The sequence below is a fragment of the Heterodontus francisci genome, chromosome 19 (genome assembly GCF_036365525.1).
Source record: "Heterodontus francisci isolate sHetFra1 chromosome 19, sHetFra1.hap1, whole genome shotgun sequence".
Classification (NCBI taxonomy): domain Eukaryota; kingdom Metazoa; phylum Chordata; class Chondrichthyes; order Heterodontiformes; family Heterodontidae; genus Heterodontus; species Heterodontus francisci.
Genome location: NC_090389.1, coordinates 76812934 through 76837120, shown reverse-complemented (window position 1 = coordinate 76837120; position 24187 = coordinate 76812934). Strand labels below are relative to the sequence as shown.

Sequence of the window (24187 nt, the reverse complement as noted above, 5' to 3'; positions counted from 1 at the left end):
CAGTGCCAACATTTGTTAGCTTTTTGAGCAGAAAAATAAAATCATCTCATTACTCAGGACTTGCTGAATGGTCACTTGATCAAAGAGGAGCAACAATTGAGCACCATTGTGAACAGTTTCTCACGACTTCTAAGGCTTAAGGAGAGAGCCACCACCTTTCTTTTTGCAGCCTATGTGTCATCAACACCTCATCCAATTTAAGGAGGTACTTCTCTTCCACGCCTCCAACTCGGAAGTTCTGAAGTGTTAATGCTAACTACTTTCCTTATTTCATGCTGTTAAACCTCCAATATGGGCTGCAGCTGCCCTTATTCACAGTACATAATCTCAGCAGACCTGTCTCTACAGTCATAGTCCTGGAAGATTAGAAGAAAAAGTAAGCCCAAGGGAAACGGTCTATGAGTGCCAAGTATTGATACCATTCAGCTTCTCATTTAAATGAAGCTGCCATTTAAGACAAGCTGCTGAGTTCACCTGCAATATATTAGAAATACTGTGTCAGCCAAATGAAGCTCAGATTTTTGGTTTGAAAGGATCTTCTCAGCGTAATTGACTGCATTTTTAAGCTTCATGGCATATCTGTACTGAAGTGTTCATGTTAAGTGTCTTTGTCTCATTTTTGCTGTCAGAGCGGTAACGTGGGGCCACAGCTGTCCCTGTGCACAGCAAACATTCACAAGAGACGTATTGGCAGTCTGACACATCACAATGCCATCAGAATGCCAGACAAAGTAAACCCACGGTGATGTTCTAACTATTGATGGTATTCATCTCATAAAATGGGACAGATGGCTGTAACTGATTCTAATGGTTGGGAAATACTGAAGTGAATAATTCTGACAAAAGATTTCCATTAGTTTTAAAGTCTCACTGCATTGAACATTAACCCAACACAGACATCTACATACAACAACTTGCATTTATATAGCACCTTTAATATAGTAAAATGCGCCAAGGCGCTTCACAGGAGCATTATCAAACAAAGTTAGGGCCTAGGTAGGTAAAGTCCCAGCCACCAATGGTAGAGCAATGAAAATCAGAGATGTGCAAGAGGCCAGAATATAGACCAATAAATGACTGGACATGGAGGGCAGGTTAGAAGTCCATTTTGAATCACTGGTCAATTTGGCTAGGCTTTTGGTGAAGTAGCTTTCCACTGTGATTGGTCACGATGGAAGTACGGAAAACCAAGCGAGAATCCCACATACACAGTTAATTTCTCTTTTTGGAACCAGATAAAGTCTCAAACGAACACAGTTCAAGATTTACTAGACCAGGATTTCCCTCTTCAGAGTCTTAAAGGGCATGGAAGAGTTTGGCAGAAAACAGAGATAAAATTATCATGCACTTGCTTAAATGAGTTTCATGGATTAAGAAATATCCCATGAAAAAAAATTAAGCGTGACAAAGAATATGATCCACAACAGTAGCTTTTTTTTCTCCCTATTATTTTCTACTAGTCTCATTCCAATAGGTGAGAAGCACAAGAGGAGGTGGATAAAAAGACTTACTCAATTCAATCTCATTATATTACTGCCTTATAACACATTCCAGCCTCTGCGCTATCCCATATTTATAAAGGGCATTCCATTGCTGCTCAAGAAAAAAAAATATCAGGGAAAATTGTTCTTTTAATTATTTTGCCTCCAGTATCTTCTCTCCTTTCTTTACCTCCAGATGCAGTGTGCACTAGGGGCAAGGCCCCTACCAATGTCACTCTAAACAAGTATTGCAAAATTCAGTGTTCCCGCCCACCCATACAGACATACATTCTCAGGCAGGATTGACGACTCAAGAGGAAATCTAAAGTGTGCCTTTTATGTCTTCCTCCCCACCTGTGTTTTTTAAAATTTTCTCTTCAAGGAATGAGGAAATTTCAACTGGAACCTTATAGCTGTGTTGGGAAACTATCCAGTGTCACATTACTCCTTCACTTCCCTTTTCCTATAGGGAGAATAGTATCATGGCAGAAATATCAGTTCCATTCAGTCCCAGGCAAACATCAGGTGAACGGTAACTCTCTATTGCTAGCTGTACAGGATATTGCACATTTTATATTCCTGCTGCCTGGTTCACCATCGCATTCTGAATTTTTAGCTCAGTTCCCACCCTCACCTGATATGTCCCAGATTTGAGAGAGAAATATCCATCTTTTTTCTTTCATCGATCAAGCCTTTCCCCCATTTGCTTTGAAAGCTAATTTGGTTAAGTGCGTCAGCTACCCGTTGCTGCAATCTGCTCAAGTTTTGGAGAGTGGGTTAATCCCCACAACATTCTGACTCAGAAGTGTGGCAACTGAGCCAAACACACACCGAACAAAGAGCTGAACAATTCAAAGTAGAAACAGAACCAAACTTAGAACTAACTCTAGGTCACAAAAGCAAACTATATTAAAACAATTAAGAGGAACAACTACAGTCCAGTCGTTAGCAGTAGACATGATAAAGCCAGGAGAGTCAATGGAATGCAAATACCAAAAGATGTGAAGATCAGTAGAGCACCCATTAGGAATGGGGAAATAAATATATTTGACTAGTTAACATTTCATTATTCACATAAAATGAAATGCAACTACATGATTTTTCGACACTTACACTCCCTTTCCATGAGGGCACTGTGCTCAAAGCATGGGCAACCATGTACTAACTGCTGCAGAGTTCAAGGTAAATTTATCTTCATTAAGTTAATTCAGACCTCCAACCACTTTATAGCAACTGTGTTTGAGACTAGGAGTAGAATTGCGAGTGCAGATTAAAAATCTATTAAACTCTAGGCAGCAAGACCTTTGAATACAAATTAATGCCCACCTCCCCTCACAAACACATTCTAGCTTTTTTGTATAAGAATTAGTTAAATCTATGGAGGAATTTCTTAGTAAAGCAAGAATAGTAAAGCAATGTGGTATTAGGATCCTTGATTCTTGGCACTAATGTCCACGTATCAAGAGCCAGTTTCCAGAAGTCCCTTTAGTTTGAGTTTGCAAACTTCAGTTTGGTGTCTGCTGTTTATTAGAACCACAAAAACATTGGGGGAAAAAGGCTTGTAACTCAAGAAATTTGTTCCTTCCAAAAACAATGCATTATGGACTGTACCCAGAATACGAATATCCTAAGAAAGCTTTCAGTAAAGTTACTCCCAGTATCTTAAAGCTAAATCATGCAAAACTCCAGAACAGCCACCGAACGCGATATCCTACATTATGCATCCTTTTTTGTTCACTTTTTTGGCTTGACATTTCCAAAATTCCTGCAGGTCAAGAACAATCAAGCTCTCCACAGTATTGAATCTACATCTCAGCTTTCAATCTTTAAAGCTTCCACTGAACTGACCAACGAATTTCCCCTGATATGTGGGCTCCCTTTAGGAGCGAATGCTATTACACTGCAGCAACAAGAAAGGTCATTGAGATAGAGGGTGGAGGAAACAGTAGCCAAAACAGGACAGGGAATTCAGTAAGGGAAATTGGGATGGATGCTTAGCCGGAAGCCTACTTAATGCCAAAAGCACTGTTGTTTCCCCAAAAATATACTTCATTCACAAAAATCTAAAAAAAAAATACATTACAAAACAGTTCAAAATAGCACCAAGTTGACATTCCAGAAAGTGCAAAGGAAATCAGTTTTCTTCAATACAGGAGTGAGTTGCCTCACAACCCTTCCATTCCATTTTACATACAATATATATTATACAGCCCGAGGGGTTTTCCATGGGTCCAGCCCCTCAGTTCACCATGGCAGGAGGACCTTACAGAGTGGTCTTTCCCCATTGAGCCCTTGTGGCGGCTGCCCCAAGCTTCAGTGCGTCCCTCAGCATGTAGTCCTGGACATTGGAATGTGCCAGTCTGCAACACTAGGTCGTGGACAACTCTTTTCACTGGAAGACCAGCAAGTTTCAGGCAAACCAAAGAGCGTCTTTCACTGAATTGATGGTCCTCCAGCAGCAGTTGATGTTTATTTTGGTGTGCATCCCTGGGGACAGCCCGTTGAGCACAGACTCGTGTTACAGAGCTGCTGGGGATGAACCTCGACAAAAACCACTGCATCTCTTTCCACACCTGCTTTGCAAAGGCACATTATAGAAGGAGGTGGGCAACAGTCTCTTCCCCACCACAGCAACCTCGAGGGCAGCGTGCAGAGACAGAGATTCCGGGCGTGCAGGAAGGATTGGATGGGGAGGGCCCTTCTCAACACTAGCCAAGCTACGTCTTGGTGCTTGTTTGAGCGTTCTGGTGATGAGGCATTCTGCCAAATGACTTTGGCAGTCTGCTCGGGGAACCATCCGACAGGATCCACCATCTCCTTTTCCCATAGGTCGTTGAGGACATTCCATGCAGATCACTGCCTGATGGATTGGTTGTCAAAGTTGTTCGTCTGCACAAACTTTTCCACGAAGGATAGGTGGTATGGCACGGTCCAACTGGATGGAGCGTTCTGCGACGATGTGGCCAGACCCATCCTTCGCAACACCGGGGACAGAGAGAACCTCAGCATGTAGTGACACTTGGTGTTTGCACACTGGGGCTCGACGCACAGCTTGATGCAGCCGCACACGAAGGTGGTCATCAAGACGAGGGCGATGTTGGATACATTTTGTCCGCCTTTATCCAAAGGTTTGAACATTGTGCCCCTCCGGACCTGGTCCATTTTGCATCTCCAGATGAAGCAGAAAGTGGCTCAGGTGACCGCCACGGCATAGGAGTGAGGTATGGGTCAGACCTGCACCACATACAACATGAGCGCCTCGCACCTGATGACCAGGTTCTGACCCACAATGGAGATAGAACGCTGCTCCCACATGCTCAGTTTATGGTGTACCATGGCTACTCACTCCTTCCAGGTTTTGGCATATTCCCAGCAACTTCAGGTACTCTGACCTGACAATGAAGGGGACAAAGGCCCAGTTCCCAAAGAAGATGGCCTCACTCTTGCTGCGATTTACTTTGGCTCCCGAAGCCAGTTCGAACTGGTCACAGATGCTTATCAGTCTGCGAACAGACAGCGGATCCGAGCAGAAGACGGCGACGTGTTCCATGTACAGGGAGGCTTTGACCGGAGTGCCTCCATTGCCTGGGATTTTCACTCCTCTTATGCCTGCATCCTTCCTAATGGACTCAGCAAAAGGTTCCATACAGCAAACAAAGAAGACAGGGGAGAGAGGACAGCCATGTCTGACTCCAGATTTGATCGGGAAACTTTGATTCCCACCATTGATTGAGACTGCACTACTGATATTTGTGTAGAGCAGTTTGATCCAATTGCAGATTCCTTCCCCAAACCCCATTCTGGAGAGCACATCCATCATGTATGTGTACGATGTCCTGTCAAAAGCCTTTGCCTGGGCCAAGCTGATGAGGCAGGTGTCCACCCCCCGTCCCATACATAGGCGATCGTATCCCTGAGTAGCGCAAGGCTATCAGAGATCTTCCTGCTTTGCACAGTACAGGTCTGGTCAGGGTGAATCACCGACTCCAGAGCAGACTTGACCTGACTAGCGATAACTTTGGACAGTATCTTGTAGTCTACATTAAGCAGTGAGATGGGCCGCCAATTTCTGATTTCCGCCCTCTCCCACTTCCGCTTGTAAATGACGGTGAAGATGCCTTTCCTCATGGATTCGGACATGCTGCCAGCCAGAAGCATACTCTCATACATTTCCAGCAGGTCTGGGCCGATCCAGTCCCACACTGCCAAATACAACTCAACCTGTAAGCCGTCACTTCCGGGAGTTTTACTCGTCTCGAAGGACCTGATGGGCCTTCGTCAGCTCTTCCAGACTCTCCCACATGCTGTCATCTAAGACCTCCGTGATAGATGACAGGAAGGACTGGGAGGCCGAGCTGTCCATGGGCTTCATGACGTACAGCCCAGCATAAAAGGATTTACTAATCCTTAGTATGTCAGACTGCAAAGACGTTACCGAGCATCCTCTTCTTTCAGGCTGCTGATCACAGAGCTCACTCTGTGTACCTTTTGGAAGAAGAAACGCGAGCACATCTCATCCTGCTCAATGGAGCGGACTCTGGACCGGATGATGATCTTGGAGGCCTCTGCGGCAAAAAGCGAGCCCTACTGGCTCCACCTCGACCCCTATCGACTGCAACCGGAGCAGATTTTGCATTCTTTTTTGGAGTCGGGACATTTCACTGTCTCTCTCTCTCGCCCTCTGAACACCTTTGAAAATAAAGAACCTCTTGATGTTCACCTTGATCGCTTCCTGCCAGTACACCGGAGACTCAAACAGGGATTTCACTGTTCTTCAACCTTTGTAATCCCTTTTGAGTTCCTCAATGTTTTCTGGGGTTAGCAGTGTAACATTCAGCTTCCATGTACCCCTGCCAACCCGCTGGTCGTCCTGTGACAGTTGGCCAGTAAGAGGCAGTGGTCAGAGAACAACACCGGCTTGACATCGGAGGATCTGACCGTGAAAGCACAGGACATAAACAGTAAGTCAAGCCTGGAACGGGCAGAAACTCCTCCTGGTTACTCATGGGGGTGTGTGTTCTGCTGGGATAACATCAGGGGGTGGGGTCTTGTAGGCAGCAAGGCTTGGGCAGTCGTCTGCTGGTGGTGACTTTCCCCTCTGTTCCTCCTCGAAGACATCACTGCTCCCAGCTTCCCGGAGCTGGAGTGCGCCAAATGCTTTGCTGCGCTTGGTCTCCTGAAGCTGGGGTGCACTTGGTTCAGCGCTTTGGGGTTGGGGCGCACTGGGCCCGTCACAGCTTCCAGTGCCCCAGAGCTGGGGGACTTTCTCTTCCAGCTCCTTTGAGTTCTGCTGCTTCTTTTGCAGGCGCCGTCTTTCCGGCCCTTCCTCGTCCAATGAGGAGGAGCTGCCGTAGTCTGTCTCAGACGATAGTCTCCTCTTGCCACTGGTTTGGGTGGTGACTTGTTCCTTTTTTGGAGGCTTCTTCTTTGTGGTTTTCCTTTCTACCACTTGCCACTGACCAGTTTGTCCATCTGCTGCCTCCTCCACTGATTCTGTCTGTAGGGGAGGAGATTCTGGGTGCGGGGTAGGTGGTGGGTCGCTGGTTGCAGCTGCCTCCCCTTTCTGCTCCTTCTCAGATGGACTTTCCTCGCTGCGGGGAGGATTGCTCGTTTCCTTCCCAGCAACAGACGCATTCACCTTCACCATTCCTTCTCCCAGCCTTTCCTTGGACCATGTCGCCTGTGCATAACTGAGGCAGCATTTGGGGCAGGTTTTGTAGAGGTGGCCTGCCCCACCAGACAGATGGCAGCATTTACGCTTTGCTCGTCTCCTTCCCAGCAGCAGACGCATTCACCATTCCTTCTCCCAGCCTTTCCTTGGACCTTGTCGCCTGTGCATAACTGAGGCAGCGTTTGGGGCAGGTTTTGTAGAGGTGGCCTCCCCCACCACACAGATTGCAGCATTTACGCTGCTTACAGTCCTTGGTCTGATGGCCTTCCTTTTTGCAGACGATTGTGCTACAGTTAGCTGCCACATGACCAGATTTGCCACAGGTACGACCAACTCTGTACTGCCCCGCATAGACCAAGAAGCCTCGACTTCCCCCGACAGCAAAGCTGGAGGGAGGATGGATGATGGCTCTTTCGGCATTGACCTTCAAGGTCACCTTGACCTGCCGCTTGCTGGCCCAAATCCCAAAGGGGTCCTTGACATCAGTGCTGCTCCCGGCCACCTCGACATACCTGTCGAGGAAAGGGAGTACATCCACGACAGGAACATGGTGGGCGTAGAGGTGGATTGTCACCACCTGGTCTCGATGCGACAGCAGCGTGAAGAGCAACTCCACTGTGAGGATCGACATCGGCGCCTGGTTTCCCCTCTCCTCGAACACCTTCAGGAACTTGATGCATCCGCCACATTCTTGAACGTCATGTTGAAATATCCACTGCTGGGAAGTCCTGCAGGCAGAAGATGTCTGCAGCTTGGAATCCACAGCACTCAATAAGGACTTTCTTAATGAAGGAGGTACAGTCAACCAGTGCGCCTCCTTCATTACCCTTCAACACCACCCGAACAGTGTTACGCACTCCCTGGCCTGAAGCTCTAGAATTGGTTACAGCTATTTTGCTCAAAACGTACCTGGAACAGGATCAAAGGCCACTGATCATGGTCTCTCCCCTGTCAACACTGGGTAAGGAGATTAATTCAAATTTGATTGTGGGTGGAATCAGCAGTTCAGAATTAATTTCTGCAGCCGGCGGTGAAAGGACTCCCAATTCACTGAGAGTGGAATATTTTATTTTGCTTGGCTGGCAATTTATTTAATTTTCCTACTTGAGAATTGATTTTATTTTGCCAGAGTACTTTTTTTAAACCCCAGATGACAATTTATTACCCCAGCCTTTAGGCACAGGATTATTTAATGAAATTAATGTATAATTTTCTTGGAGCAGTGATATTTATATGACGATCTGTTAAGGACATTTATTTAAGGGGATAGATTATTTATTCATAGCAGTGACAACTTTCCTGATGAAGTTTCATGTCAGTTCATTTAAATTTATCCACTCAGCTTCTAATAGTTAATTCAAGTCACCAATTTATTTATTGTCTTGTGCATAATTGGCCACAGTTGCAATTATTAATTCAAACCAGTTAAATGTAAAGAAAAAAAATCTAATGCACATTTAATGTATAACTTATTAAATCATGATTTTGTAATAAATTAATCATCATTCATAAAAAGCTAGCAGAGGCACAACTAGGGTCCTATGGTGGAATGTGGATAACTAAAAGGTGTCCACAACCCAGAGTCAAGCTTTACTCGTAAACTGAGGTACTGGGCTGAATTTTACAGGCCCTCCGCCGTTGTGTGTCATGGCGGGGGCCCGGAAAATTCTTACAGGAGAGACCTACCACGCCCCCAATGCCGGGAAGGCGCTGCCGCATTTTACCGGCAGTGGTGAGGCCGCGGTGCGGCCCCCACCCACAGAGATGGAGCCTTCATTTGCGTATTATAATGAATGCAAATAAAGGTTAACTAACTTACCTGGACTGGGCAGCTGTCCCAAGGCGATATTCCAGCTGGTGGCTGGAAGTCCCAATCTGTCGGATCCCTGTTTGGGGAACCAAGGCGAGACACTGGTAGGGAGGGGGGAGGAATGTAATTCTCAGGGCGGGGGGTGGGGAGGAGAGAAGAGGAGCAGGGAGAACTATTGTTATTGGTCGTGGGATGATGGAAAGGGGTGGAGACTCAAAGGTGCCGAAGTTGGGGTGGGGGGGGGGAATGTTCAGAATATCAAAAAGGTGTTTTTTTGGGGGGGAATATGTCAAATTATTAAAAGACGGCTCACTCAGTGGACGGAGAGGAGAATCATAGTAAAATTAAAAGTATTCTGCAGTTTTCTTTGAAATGGAACCTTAAAAAATTTAAATGAGGCTGAAGGGCCCGAAGCCCTTTAAAAATGGCGCCTGCGTCATCTACGTCATCAGGGGCTGCCGCTCCGCCCCCTCCGTTTAAATGAGCCCCTGCGCGAAATATCACAGGGGCTCAGCGACAGTGCATCCACGCATGAAGAATGCCGCCCCAATTTGTGGCGCACTCATAAAATTCAGCTCACTGTTAAAACAGCCAGATCATGTAGGGATTGTTGCTATGACAAAGTTACATAAAATGATCTTGGTCAGAGATAGGTTTTAAGGAGTTTTTTCTCCCAGAAGCTCCCCAATGGGCCAGAAACTGGGCCATCAACACCACTGGGAAGGTGTGGTTTATGGAGATTATTTCAGTTGAAAGAGGTTCATGCTCAGAACTTGCTCACTTAGTTTGATTTTTGTTTGAATTGGTGGCAGTCCTCGTCCTTCTGACAAGGTAACATGTTTTGGCAGGCCACATGAACCCTCCTCATGGACCCCAAGGGGCCCGTGGCCCCCGGGTACAGAAACTTTGCTCGACAACATCCAGCCCTTTCCTTTCAGGTCTCTGAGGATGTCTGTAGGCAACTACAATTCTGGATAGGAGAGCGCTATCCTTTGATGAGATTACCCTTTAACCTCTGTTATAGGACAGCACTGTTTGGCAGTACTGTACAATCGGAACAAAGTAGTGAGGTAACTTCCTACCCTTTTCACAGCCAAATACTCATTATTTCAGCTTTAAATTGAACCATTTATCATATTCATGCCTCATTAACCAGTTAATCATGGGAATAACTGCACACTATATTAAAAAGCCTACAGAATTATTGGTGAGTTTCAACAATTAATGCAGAGGCGGTCACAACCTCTGAAAATACGAGAGATATGTTGGGGAAAACTTAAATATGTGGTGCAAAGCTGTGGTAGGCTATTATATCAGGCTATGCTTTTTTTAAGTTTCCAAAATATACTTTGTTCATAAAAATCTGTAAAAAAAAAAATACACGACAAAACAGTTCTAAACAGCACCAAGTCAAAAAATACAAACAGTGCAAAGGAGGTCAGTTTCCTTCAATACAGGAGTGAGTTGCCTCACAACCCTTCCATTTAATTTCTCATGTCATATACATTTTAGAGCAAAAAAAGATTTTCTGGATACAGTTCGAGGGGTTTCCCATGGATCCAGCCCCTCAGTTCAGCTTGGTGGGGGGACCTTACACAGTGGTCTTTCCCCATTGAGCCTTTGCTGCGGCTGTCCCAAGCTTTAGTGCGTCCCTCAGCATGTAGTCCTATGCTGATGGATTGGAGACACCTCAATTTCCCCTCACAGCCAGTTCCTGATCTCCGACCTTATCACCAGAGGGTTATATAAATGTCTTCATGGTAAAATAGGAACCACATAAAAGCAAACAACCATTTTCTGCACTTTGCTTCTTTTGCACCTGCCAGCCAATTGCTGTAATACAAGGTGAGGCATTTGTTAAACTATGGCTTGGCTACTCAGCAAAAGATAATTCACTCTGATGCAGAACTTCCAAGCTCAAACTGACAGATCTATATAAAATGTGTGTAGATATGGCTCACACATCAGCTTCAACAATCAAACTGCTACTCAGCAGATGATGCAGCAGAGTAATCAGCCAGGGAGGTATCCTAAAATTATACATTTTACAATAGATAGGAACAGGAGTAGGCCATTCAGCCCTGCAACCAGTTCCACTATTCAATGAGATCAAGTTTGATGTTTTCCTAACTCCACATCCCTTAATACCCTTGATTAGTAAAAATCTATCAATCCAAGATTTAAAATCAACGGAGTTAGCATTAACGTTTTTTTTGTGGGAGCATGTTCCACAGTACTACCACCCTTTGCGCGAAGAAGCATCTCCTAACTTTTCTCTTGAATGGCTTGGCTTGGATTTAAAATATCTCCTTGCCCTAGACTTCCCCACCAGTGGAAAATCTTTACCTACCTAATCAATTCCTTTCAAAATCCTAAAAATTCCAACACAACCACCCCCCCCACCCCTCTTAACTCCTATATTCCATGGAGTTCAAGCCTAGTTTATGTAATTGCTCCTCATAATCTAACCCTTGGAGCCTGAACATTTTGGTGAATCTGCACTGTACTCCATTCAGGACCAATATATCCTAAGGTGCAGTGCCCAGAACTCTACACAGTACTCTAGATATGGTCTAACCAGGGCTTTATATAGCTGTAGAGAAATTTCATCTCTATGTTCTAGCTCTCTAGTTATGTTGGTTGGCATCCTTCTACCTACGAAAGATGATGACAAGCAGCAAGCAATCCATTTAGGTGGGGTGTCTTCTCTTGGTGCAAATTTGCTGATGGCTGTGAAGGTTAACATTTCATTAGCCTTTTTCATTATTTTTGTACCTTACAACATTTTAGCGATGTGTACATGGACCCCTAAATCTCTTTGAACCTCCACTGTTTCTGGCCTTTTACCATTTAAAACATACTCTGATCTATCTTTATGTGGTCCAATATATAAAATTTGACAATTCCATACTAAAATTGGAGACCACTTACTTTTCCTACTCAAGATTCAGCACGATGTTCTTCAAAAATTAGCACTAAAGGGAATCTAACTATTCAGATCACCAGAGATGAAATAGAATGATTTTTTTTTTTTAAACTGTGTGGGTATTTACTGCCCATCCCTAGTTAGCCTGTGAAAATTATAGTAGGCTTTCTTGAACCACTGCAGTTATTGTGGGTGAATGAGGCAATGGTGTTGGCACTGATGCTCTTAAGTAGAGGGGCCAATATCTTGACCCAGTGACAACTGAGGAATTGCGCTGTGTGTCCAAGTCATGATGGTGTTTGACTTGGAGGTGATGGTGTTCCCATGCACCTTATGCAGTTATCCTTCTAGATGGCAGAGGCCGAGGGTTTGGGAGGTCCTGCAGTGCATCTTATTTAGTACACACTGCAGACAACTTAGGCAATGGTGGAGGGGTCTGATGTTTAGGGCAAAGCACCTCAAACATTCTTGATATAATACAATATATAATCCAGTAGGTGGGTTTTGATGAAAAGTCATCGATCTGTAACATTAACTGTTTCTCCCTCCATAGATGCTGCCAAACCTGAACATTTCCAGCATTTTCTGTTTTTATTTCAGATTTCCAGAATCGGTATGATTTTGCTTTATCATCCAATTGTTTAGAATTCAAAAAGACTGTGCATACAAATAGATTTTTGTACCACCCATGGAGCAATAAATACTTCAGTGAACAGTGATCTCTCATTAGAACAGAAGCTATTATAAATTAAGATATTTAATTGCGTTTGGATGAGTATTAAAACACTTTCCTCTAACTTGAGTACCCATTGAAATAGAGGTTTGGCTGGTGTAGAAAATCAGGTACATCTGACCTGCAAAATACAATATACACCTATCAAATCCTATAATTTCAGACAACAAAAGATGCAAAGAAACAAATATACAACAAACAAAAATTGAGGTAATTGAGACACGCATTGTTCCTCGGTCAGGATTTCTACACAATGGCAGTAAACGTAACTGGAACTTGATATGAGTGATAAGGAAGTAATGTGGTCAGCAGCAATACTGCAGACACAATCATTGAAATGCAAATAAGCTTCTACTGGGACCAGCGCATAATCACTTTTCTTCTAAACCACAATGTGGATATTTATCACCATCACTCTAGGCTGTTATCGCAACTAACTGTTCACAAATATATACCTGAAAACCACTTAGCAGCAAGAACTTTCAGAACATTGCTCCTGGAGTTAACTTTCCTGAAGAACTTGTCAGTTTCTAATGACATGCATGCATATAACAAAAAGAACAAAGAACAGTACAGCACAGGAACAGGCCATTCGGCCCTCCAAGCCTGTGCCGATCTTGATGCCTGTCTAAACTAAAAAAAAATTACACACAGATATAGTACCTCTAAAAATCCCAAGCCTTCTCAGGTTGAAAAACACAGAATTTGTTGTATGCTTGGTTATTTATCGTGGCTCACTGAGTTGTAATTAATAATTTAAAACAGACTGAAGTGCTTCTCTCAGCACAAGAATGATGAATGGTATCTTTTGCATATCTGATTGATTAACTGAGCCATTACAGACTCTCAACATCGTTAAATCAGAAAATAATCAAGGCATTACTTTGATCGTTTCCTTGTATGTATATAAAGATATGACACTCGCTACTTCTCAACTCCACACTTCTACGTACCATGAAGCTAGGCAGGTGGCTTCCTCCCCAGGCAAACGTGAAGACAGTTAGAGGCACACAACAGCAGCCTGTGAATAACTTCCTCGGGAGAGTCAGAGTTCACGACTTCCATAAGGCAGTTCTGATGAAGGGTCACTGACCTGAAATGTTAACTCTGCTTCTCTCTCCACAGATGCTGCCAGACCTGTTGAGTATTTCCAGCATTTCTTGTTTTAATTTCAGATTTTCAGTATCTGCAGTATTTTGCTTTTATTTTAGTCCTCAATAACTTAGTGAGTTTATCTGATTAGTAATTAGCCATATAGCCCAGAAAGTTCCAAGGTTAGACTCCTGCTGTATATTCAGTAAGCTAATCTCAGCTAGCACAGCAATAGAGAAAGGAGATAAGCTCCAGTTCCTTACATTTGTGAAGATGAGTAAATACAGGATTGTACTTGCCTGTTGGAACAGCTTATTGAGCCTTCCCAGTGAGTGTTAACCCATATTGAACAAGATGAAACTTTCTGGAATCTTATCCCAGCAAGAAATAAACAGGAGAGGAAAACATCGGTGGAAGAAAATCTGTTGTCTAGGGACTAAATTCGCATTGCTTATGCAAGATGCTCGTATTTTATAACACCAACATAGCTATGCTATAGGTGCAAAGCATAGACCCAAAGAGAGCTTACACCCTCTATACTCTCTGCTGGTATTGGCTAGGTTAATTCTTAGTCAACTTAGAGAAATAAAAGAGACACTGATCCTCATTATGACCAGAAAGGTGCCCGATATCAGTGGCATGTTTCTCCAGCAGCTTCTGACTCAAATATTGGGTCTGCCCAATTTGGGAGGGAAAAGCAAGAGCAGTGATTTCAATGGCTTTCTATCAGATACAAATGTTTTAAAATGTTGATACAAGAGATTGAAGGTTCCGATAGGGAAGATTATTTTACATTGGAAACGCTCATCTTTTGTACAATACTGCAAACTGCATGTTTCAGACAGCTATACAAGGCAGAAAAGCTCTCTTCAGGCCATGCCTCAGAAATGTTGAAAGACAATCAGCACCCAAAGAACAGGAAGACCATTGTATGCAAGGCTGCTGGAGTATACAGAGCTGCTCACAGCACACATTAAACCTCCCCCTGCTTGATAAGCCTATCCAAAAGAATGGTCAGAGAATCTGAATTCTACCATTCCACTGTGCAATGCATTACTTAGCAATCATATTGCCATTATAAGGCATTATGGTTTTATTAGAATTAGGTCAACTCTAGACTACCTCGCAGACTGAAGTATTGGCTTTAATTGGTTCAAGTGTGAGCGCAATTTATTATACTGCAGTAACATATGTCTGTAATAATTGTTACCTCTCAATGGAATATTGAAGCTTGTTAAATGAATTAGAATCCTATTCTAGTACAGTTACTGAATTACTGTGATCTACCAAGACTCTCTCAATGCTGCTATTACCTGAATACTTACAGTAACAGATAAGACTGTTTGATTTAAACATTCAAGTCACTTATATTCACTGTGCTATCAGTGTTAATCTCATGCAAAGCACTGGGAGATGAAGTCTCATAACAGAAGGGCGGCACAGTGGCACAGTGGTTAGCACCGCAGCCTCACAGCTCCAGTGACCTGGGTTCAGTTCTGGGTACTGCCTGTGTGGAGTTTTCAAGTTCTCCCTGTGACTGCGTGGGTTTCTGCCGGGTGCTCCGGTTTCCTCCCATAGCCAAAGACTTGCAGGTTGAAAGGTAAATTGGCCATTGCAAATTGCCCCTAGTGTAGGTAGGGTGGTAGGAGAATTGAGGGAAGGTGGGGATGTGGTAGGGAATACGGGATTAATGTAGGATTAGTATAAATGGGTGGTTGATGGTCGGCACAGACTCGGTGGGCCGAAGGGCCTGTTTCAGTGCTGCATCTCTCTCTGACAAGTCACAACACAAACCGCTGGTAAAATCCACCCTCAAGAAAGTGGATGAATTAAATTGAATGAAATAGTTTCTTGATCCGTAGAGATTGGGATGAAATGAATGTGGAAAGCCTCAATCCAAGCTTCCTGATTGAGGCTGCCCTCAAATTTGGCAAACACACTCATTAGTGTGACTGCAGACAGGCTATAGTAGGCCACTTTCTATATAAAAAAGTAGCATGCTTTAGCAAGATAGTATTGCATAATCATGCTGAATCTCTTCCCTTGTTCCCCTCCACGGAAAGGAAGCAATGTTAGCTACCGGCCGTTCACAGTATGGACAAAGAAACGCTCCAGTACTCAAAATCAGGTCTAGTCACCAGCCTGCCAATTCAATTCTAAGACAGTTTAAAGCAATGAACCAAAATGGTTCAATGAAGCTGAATTTCCACCTATCAGGCTCTATGGAATAAACAAAGCCTCTGCTGTACTTTGTACAATAGACAAAGTGGTCTGGCATGCTTATACACCATGCCAAGACATGATAGGGTACTGGATACTCATGCCCACAATTCCAGATAAGGCAAGTTTACAATTAGGCATGTCATTAGAAGAAACAGCAAGCACAGATCAGCACTTCCCAACAAGGGTTGGGGCCACAGAAAAGGAGTGAATGAAAAGGCAAGTCCTGCTGTGATGCTATTAGATATCTCTTACCAAATTGCTGAAGTACAAAGCAGGCAAATGATGCACATCATGGGTGCAAGGGGGTCAGTGGGGAGGGAGAAGAGGGGGGAGAGGAGATCAAGAGTCAAGCTACGTGTGAGCAAACCTAGTAACCTGAACTTAGTTCCTAGAGTTCCGTAGCTGGAAGGAAATCAGGAATAGAAGTATAAACTTTCTGCAAGGATTATTTGAACAATATAACTTTGAGTGGCAGCCAGATTTTGCTATGTAGTGTAAGAGCTACGAGAGTTTTTACAATCAAGGCTGAGCAATTATCCCAGTATATATCCCTTTTATTTTTGAACTCTTATTTATAATCACAGAATCACAGAACTGTTACAGCGCAGGAAGCGGCCATTCAGCCCATCGTGTCTGCACCAGCTCTCTGAACGAGCAATTCACTTAGTGCCACTCCCCACCTCTCCCCGTAATCCTGCACATTCTTCCTTTTCACATAATAGTCTAATTCCCTTTTGAATGCTTCAAATGAACCTGCCTCCATCACACTCTCAGGCAGTGCATTCCAGACCTTAATCACTCACTGCGAGAAAAAGTTTTATCTCATGTCGCCTTTGCTTCTCTTACCCATTACTTTAAATGTGCCCTCTTGTTCGCGATCCTTTCACGAGTGGAAACACTTTCTCCCAATCTACTCTGTCCAGACCCCTCATGATTTTGAATACCTCTAAATTAGGGCGGTACAGTGGCACAGTGGTTAGCACCGCAGCCTCACAGCTCCAGCGACCCGGGTTCAATTCTGGGTACTGCCTGTGTGGAGTTTGCAAGTTCTCCCTGTGTCTGCGTGGGTTTTCTCTGGGTGCTCCGGTTTCCTCCCACAAGCCAAAAGACTTGCAGGTTGGTAGGAAAATTGGCCATTATAAATTGCCCCTAGTATAGGTAGGTGGTAGGGAAATAAAGGGACAGGTGGAGATGTGGTAGGAATTTGGGATTAGTGTAGGATTAGTATAAATGGGTGGTTGATGGTCGGCACAGACTCGGTGGGCCGAAGGGCCTGTTTCAGTGCTGTATCTCTAAACTAAACTCACCTCTCCATCTTCTCTTCTCCAAGGAAAACAGTCCTAACTTTTCCAGTCTATCTTCAGAACTGAAGTTCTTCACCCCTGAAGCCAATCTCGTGAACCTTTTCTGCACTCTCTCCAATGCCCTCACATCTTTCCTAAAGTGTGGTGCCCAGAACTGGACGCAATACTCCAGCTGAGGCCGAAATGGTGTCTTATAAAGGTTCAACATAACTTGCTTGCTCTTGTACTCTACGCCCCTATTAATAAAGCCCATGATACTGTATGCTTTATTAACCGCTCTCTCAACCTGTCCTGCCACCTTCAATGACTTAGGCACATATACACCCAGATCCCTCTGCTCCTGCACCCCAATAGAATTGCACCTTTTGTTTTATATGGTCTCTCCATGTTCTTCCTACCAAAATGAATTTCTTCACATTTCTTTGCATTGAACTTCATCTGCCACCAATCAGCCCATTCTACCAAATTGTCCATGTTCTTTTGCAGTTCTACACCATAATTCAAATTATTCCTCTGGGTGCCTGGATAAAGTAACTCTTAGTGCACTTTATGTTACTTGATCCAAGCATTTTGATTTTAATTTTGAAAATATGTTTGGATGATCAATGCACATCTGATCTACACCCCTCCAACACCGCATCGTCCCTCAGCAAACTCAAGCTTTCTCCTCTCTTTGAGGAGTTGAGCTGGAGTAAATCTGGTAACTCACTCAAATGCATATTCATGTGAGCCCAGATGGTGAGCGTTGCATGGCTATTCAAGTGTGGGAACTGTGACAGCAGAGTTTGGTGTAAGTCATCACACTTTACAACTGAGATCAATGGATTGCAACCTGCACCACAAATCACAGCCCCGTTGTACGGCCAGCAGCACATGCATACACACACTCACTGTTAAGCTATTAAGCAAAGCCAGGTTAAGATGTTGTTGCTTCAAGGTAGTCTAGCCTAACCTATCAACTGTGACACTGTCTGGCATATGAGCTATGTCTTACTCAGTACTGTTCATATAAAATCTGTTCCTTTTAGTTAGTGAGCAGCTGCGTGTTGGGTTATCGCCCATCTGTTTATCTTGGAATACTTCTGTTTGAAGTCCACTGTGTCCCAGATATGAAGAGAGCATCAACATCTTTGCCTGTGCCTTTTTCCAAAAGAAATTCTAACTGGGCATGAACTAGATCTGCATCAGAATCAAAGAATTGACAGGCATACTAAGTGCAGTTGGAAACCAGAGACATCAATTTAAAACATGAATGAATTAATTCCATTTTTATAAACAGATAATTTAATTAACCAAATCGTAGAGGATTCAGGCTCTTAACTATAGAAAGAAAAATGACATTTAAGTATATACCCTCATTCATAATACCACTCAAATGCATCCTCTGCATATAAATCTAACGCACAAAGTATGCATCACCAGCTTAATCATTGGTATCATTAGACACCCAAGCACTGAAATCATGTAGACAGTTCATAGCTATCCATTCATGATGTCAGTTTAGTACAACACTCTATGATCATTAAATCACTGGGGAAGTTATTCTGTCTCTTCTCCCCATGGGAGAAGGGGAAAAAAAAGGGAGGAGAGTTAAACACAATTTCTGCTCCCAGATTGTAACCTGACCAGTAATTTTTCAGCTTGGAATGCCAGATCGCTGAAAGCATCATCATCTAAAAAGTTAATCCAGTCTCACATTTATGATCATTGTACAATTCAAATGGCTATTCTTTTAGTTTACAGACCATTGCAGCATTTACTATAAATTATGGCATATCATCTGTCTTTGTCATTGCCATTTGGGAACAGTCACCTGGAATTTACAGTATTATTGGCTACCATTTTCTGGGGTTATAGATCCAAATTTCCTGGACAGCCTTCCAGATTTCACATTTAAGTACTTCCACATAAACTACACATTGAATAATTTTCTGTTCAATGGGAATTCATTCCATTTTCACCACTGTTAATGATCACTATCTGGAGGAATGTTTGTATTTAACCTGCACTTACAAATATTAGAATATATTTTTAAAAATCCAAAAAGACAGATTTAGTTTCTTTAAGGATTGCACTGAGAGCAAATAAATTGAAAAGACATTTAAGCCAAACCGGAGGTTGAGATAAAATTAAATGCATCCCTAAAGGCTGCCAAGAAGGGTTGCATTGACAGCAATGTAACTTTCACAAGAGAGCACAAAAACAAACCGATGCTGGACATTTTGCTTTAGATCTGAACAAAGACATGGTCAAGTATAGAGGCATCACAAATACTTTCCACAGTTTATTTCATTCAGCAAAGGAGCCAAACCCAAATGGAGGCAGCAAAGAGAAAAGGAAAATATTTTGAGACTTACTAAGCAGCAGAATCATTGAGCTGGTACTCCCTGGATCGACCAAAACAAGCCTGAACTCCAGTGTCACCCCAGAGCCTTCTGATCACATTTGCTAGGTCTTCAGGCAAGATGCCCTGCTCCTCAGCAGTACCAGACAATGCAAACAGCTGGCGTGCATCATCCTGCAGTAAAAAAGCAACAAATGTTATAAGATTCCAGTCTCCTCTCACTTAATATACTTTTCCCCTTCTCCCCCTCCCGCCAAAAGCCAAATTAATACGTAGTTTGCAATGAAGATCAGCATCTGGTGATCATCTTCACGTTACAATCCTGGGGAATACCCTTCAACATTCCTATCAAACATTCCCAAATCTAGCTGGGGAATAAAGTTCCCTTTAATTTCAAAGCTGATTTAATCCCAAGCAATTGGTGCTTCCTGGAATACTGCAATGTTCTTCACTTCATACCAGCTATCCTTATGATGTTTCAGTGCGTTTGGAAATTCAGCATCAAATTGAACCAAATTAGTTTTTTTTTGCTCGGGCTCTCTCTCTCCAGCAACTAGATTGAGAACGTTCAAACTAATTTCACTGAGGGTTCCATGAATCTTATGCTAATAGCACTAATCCACTGCATCAGAAAATTTCCCTCTTCCATCAGGATCTCTCTATATTACAGGATCACAAAGTGGGACATTTCTACATATTCCAGTTACTGCAAGTGCCAGTGGAAACTTAAAAGCATTAATGCAACAAAGCCAAAAAGTTGAGTTCTGATCAAGGGCACACACCCAAAACTTTTCCTTTCACATGCTGGTTGTGCATTTCTAGCATTTTACGACTATTTCATCTTTCCAGCAGTTTTCATTTTTACTTCATAAACTGATAAGCAGCAAGCATTTGACCATTGTTATTTTTCAACAATTGAATTCTGCTTTATCAACTTGTCAAGCTTATTGCACTCTTCATAAGAGTTTCCCCCAGCTGTCACATCTGAAAGGCTGAAAACATGATGCTTCTCAATAAAACATTTGTAAATCTCCTAATACTGGCACATTTGTGATTAGAGGGATGTATCTGAACCAGGTCACATGCCTTTTGCTTTAAAAAGGGTTGCTTCTGCAAGAGATTCAACAAATACTGTATACACTTTTTCCCACTGACCCAAATTCAACCACGGAATGAAATTCTGCACAGGCAATTGTTATTTCTACATCATTAATCATATTTAGAATATGGAATCTCAATTGCAGCATTCTTACAAAATGGGAGGAAGGCAAGACTATAATTCTTCTCATTTCTGGGTTGCTTAGCCCTCAAACATTTATGGGAAGGGTTCTGGATAACCCTAAGAACATTAATATCAAGTTAGACTCAGTTCCTAGGAATTTTACCAAGGGTTTTGTCCAGTTAGAATGAGGGGCCAAGAATCATTGTTATTGCCATCCAGAAATCAAAATAGTACAAATTAATATAAAAGCAAAATACTGCAGATGCTGGAAATCTGAAGCAAAACAAAAAGTGCTGGAATTACTCAGCAGGTCTGGCAGCGTCTGTAGAGTGTTTCAGGTCTGGGACCTTTCATCAGAACAAACTACAAGTACAAATTAACCCAGTCTACAGCAACAGTGTTGCACGGGAAACAGCACAATTGGAAAGGGCAAGAAATAACCAACAAAGCAAATAACAGTTTTAAGTGGTCAACATTCAACATGGGTAATTACAAAACAGTTAAAATGTTCTCCCGTAAGAAGCATATATTGTAGCTTCTGTACAAGTTCTAGCCAGCTGCACTTTTTTGCTTTTTACTGAATTACTTGAGTTTTTCATTGTAGCAGAGGAAATTATTTAAGAATGGTTTAAAAACCATGCTAAGAATCAAATACAATCCTTCTAAAACAAAGCGAGCATAATTTCAAACTAGGTTATTTTTATTGAAGTAAATGTTTTGTCCATAATTCTGTTGATGCCCTCAGGGGGAGGAGAAAAAAGATATAAACCAGATCTGAATGACAACCATCATCACAGTGCAGTCCAAATAAAATAAAAACACTTAATTCAATGTCTCATTGGTCACCCATTCCAAAAAGAACCAATACAGCACTCTTCTCATTATTAAATCCTGAACTAATAGCTTGCAATGTGTGGACTATCACTAGTTTTCTCTGTGCAACAAAATGCCCAGTGTTGAGGTCACCACAGATTCTCATTTACCTAACTGACCTGCATTCGAGCTCAATGCAAAGAATTGGCTAATGATACCAAACTGGAACAAACCATGGAATCAAGAAATTACTGAACAAGTTGAATAAAACAAATATGGGGCTAGAAATAGGGCAGATGATATTTCACAAGTGTGGAGCATTGGATGTAGGAAAGAAAAACAGACAACACACACTCCTTTTTTGGCCTCCTTGTCTCGAGAGACAATGGGTAAGCGCCTGGAGGTGGTCAGTGGTGTGTGGAGCAGCACCTGGAGTGGCTATAAAGGCCAATTCTAGAGTGACAGGCTCTTCCACAGGTGCTGCAGAAAAATGTGTTTGTCGGGGCTGTTACACAGTTGGCTCTCCCCTTGCGCCTCTGTCTTTTTTCCTGCCAACTGCTAAGTCTCTTCGACTCACCACACTTTAGCCCCGCCTTTATGGCTGCCCGCCAGCTCTGGCGAACGCTGGCAACTGACTCCCACGACTTGTGATCAATGTCACAGGACTTCATGTCGCGTTTGCAGACGTCTTTAAAGCGGAGACATGGACGGCCGGTGGGTCTGATACCAGCGGCGAGCTCGCTGTACAATGTGTCTTTGGGGATCCTGCCATCTTCCATGCGGCTCACATGGCCAAGCCATCTCAAGCGCCGCTGACTCAGTAGTGTGAATAAGCTGGGGGTGATGGCCGCCTCGAGGACTTCTGTGTTGGAGATACGGTCCTGCCACCTGATGCCAAGTATTCTCCGGAGGCAGCGAAGATGGAATGAATTGAGACATGATGTTGAAATAGGCAAGGATGAAGCTGAGACACACCTTGGAGTCAGGTCACAGATCAGGCATGATCTCACTGAATGACCGAACAAGCTCAAGGGGCTAAATGGTCTACTCCTGTCCCTGTGATGCTGAATGTGTCCAATCAATACAGAAGCAACAAAGCCAATACAATGCTGAATGGGATGTCTAAAACAATACAATACAAGTCAGATGAAGTCCCAATCAAACTGTACAGTGCACTCAGCAAACCACACTTTGGAGTACTGTGTCCAGTTCTGGACATCAGGACACAAGGGAGGTAAAGAAGTGCTGGAGGCAGTGCAGAGAAAAGTTGCAGGCTGATGCCTGGTGTCCAACATTTGAGATATGATAAAAGACTGGAGAAAGTTGGACATTTCAGCCTGGAAAGGAGGTACGTCTAATTGTTTAGAATATGGAAAAGGTAAGCTCTGAAAATTTCTTTAAATTCCCAGTGTAGGACAAGAGGAAACAAGTCCAAACTAACAAAAGGTAATTTAGGACTAATATCAAGGCATTCTTCCTTCGCACACAATGACCACAAGGATTGGATTCCTGAACAAAGTAATGGAGGTGAAAATCCTGGCATCATTTAAGACTAGATGCTGCAATTGGTGGGGGAGGCAAGATATTTTGAGATAGATGAGATCAAAAAGGTCTGAATAACCTTTCTCATCTTGCAATAATGACTTAATGAACCTTGGAGGAATTTCTGCAAAGGGCTGAAGGCAAAACTAAGGTGGAAACTCAACTCACCATACATATAACACTGCAGATCACTTTAATATGCTTTCTGTTCTTTTCACTAACAGCTTGCCACCAGAGTGAATTGAGTAATCTCTGCATCAAGAACTTCAGAACCATCAGTAACTTTTGCAAGATTTAGTCATCACTGAAGCACAGTTGAACTGAACTGTAAAATGCTAAACCTATTTCCCATCTACACCCATTATACTTACTCTGGTTAACTATTTTAAACTATTCAGAGTTTTCAGAGTGCCCAAAAGAGTGACAGAATTCATGCAACAGGGAAATAATTGTATGTAACAACCTATTCCATCAAATTAATTGCAAATTCCCTGTGCTGTAACGAAACACTAAGATTTGAATAACTGCTATAAATCAGATACAGTAGAATTCTGCAATAGAAAATTTACTGGTATTTCATCCTACAATCCTAAGAGTTGATAAAAACTGTCGAAAGAACAGCTGTTCACCTAACCCTCTATTCGGAGTTTCCCATTACAAAAAGGTATAGTTGAATACTTTTGAATATGACAAAACAAAGTAGGGTGTCTAAAAGATGGTTACTGGTTATACCAGAATTACAAATTTCCCTCTCCTGCTGTCTTGAAGGAACAAGGACACAAGAGCCAAGCCATGATGTAAGAGTTAGGAGAGGAGGCCAAAAGCTTGGTCATAAAGAACGGGGTACGTAAAGTCATGTAGTCATCAAGGATGGCAATGATGGGCAAGTGGGACTTAGTGCCAGATAAAATACTAAACTGGCAGTATCCTATCTGTCCAAATGCAGCCAGTGCTTCTTCAATTTTTTTTTCAAACTCCTGATTTCAAATTCACCTCCAGAGCCTCCCAAGAACATCTTTTTCCCTA

The 24187-nt window shown here is 42.9% G+C and overlaps 1 protein-coding gene across 1 annotated transcript in view; it reads right to left on the bottom strand.

Moving 5' to 3' along the window:
• Positions 1 to 24187, bottom strand: part of gnai2a (guanine nucleotide binding protein (G protein), alpha inhibiting activity polypeptide 2a) — a 262645-nt gene that overhangs the window by 102176 nt on the left and 136282 nt on the right. The window contains exon 4 of the mRNA XM_068052038.1: positions 19598 to 19758. Coding sequence (XP_067908139.1) covers positions 19598 to 19758 — 161 coding nt within the window. The remainder of the gene's footprint in view (positions 1 to 19597; positions 19759 to 24187) is intronic.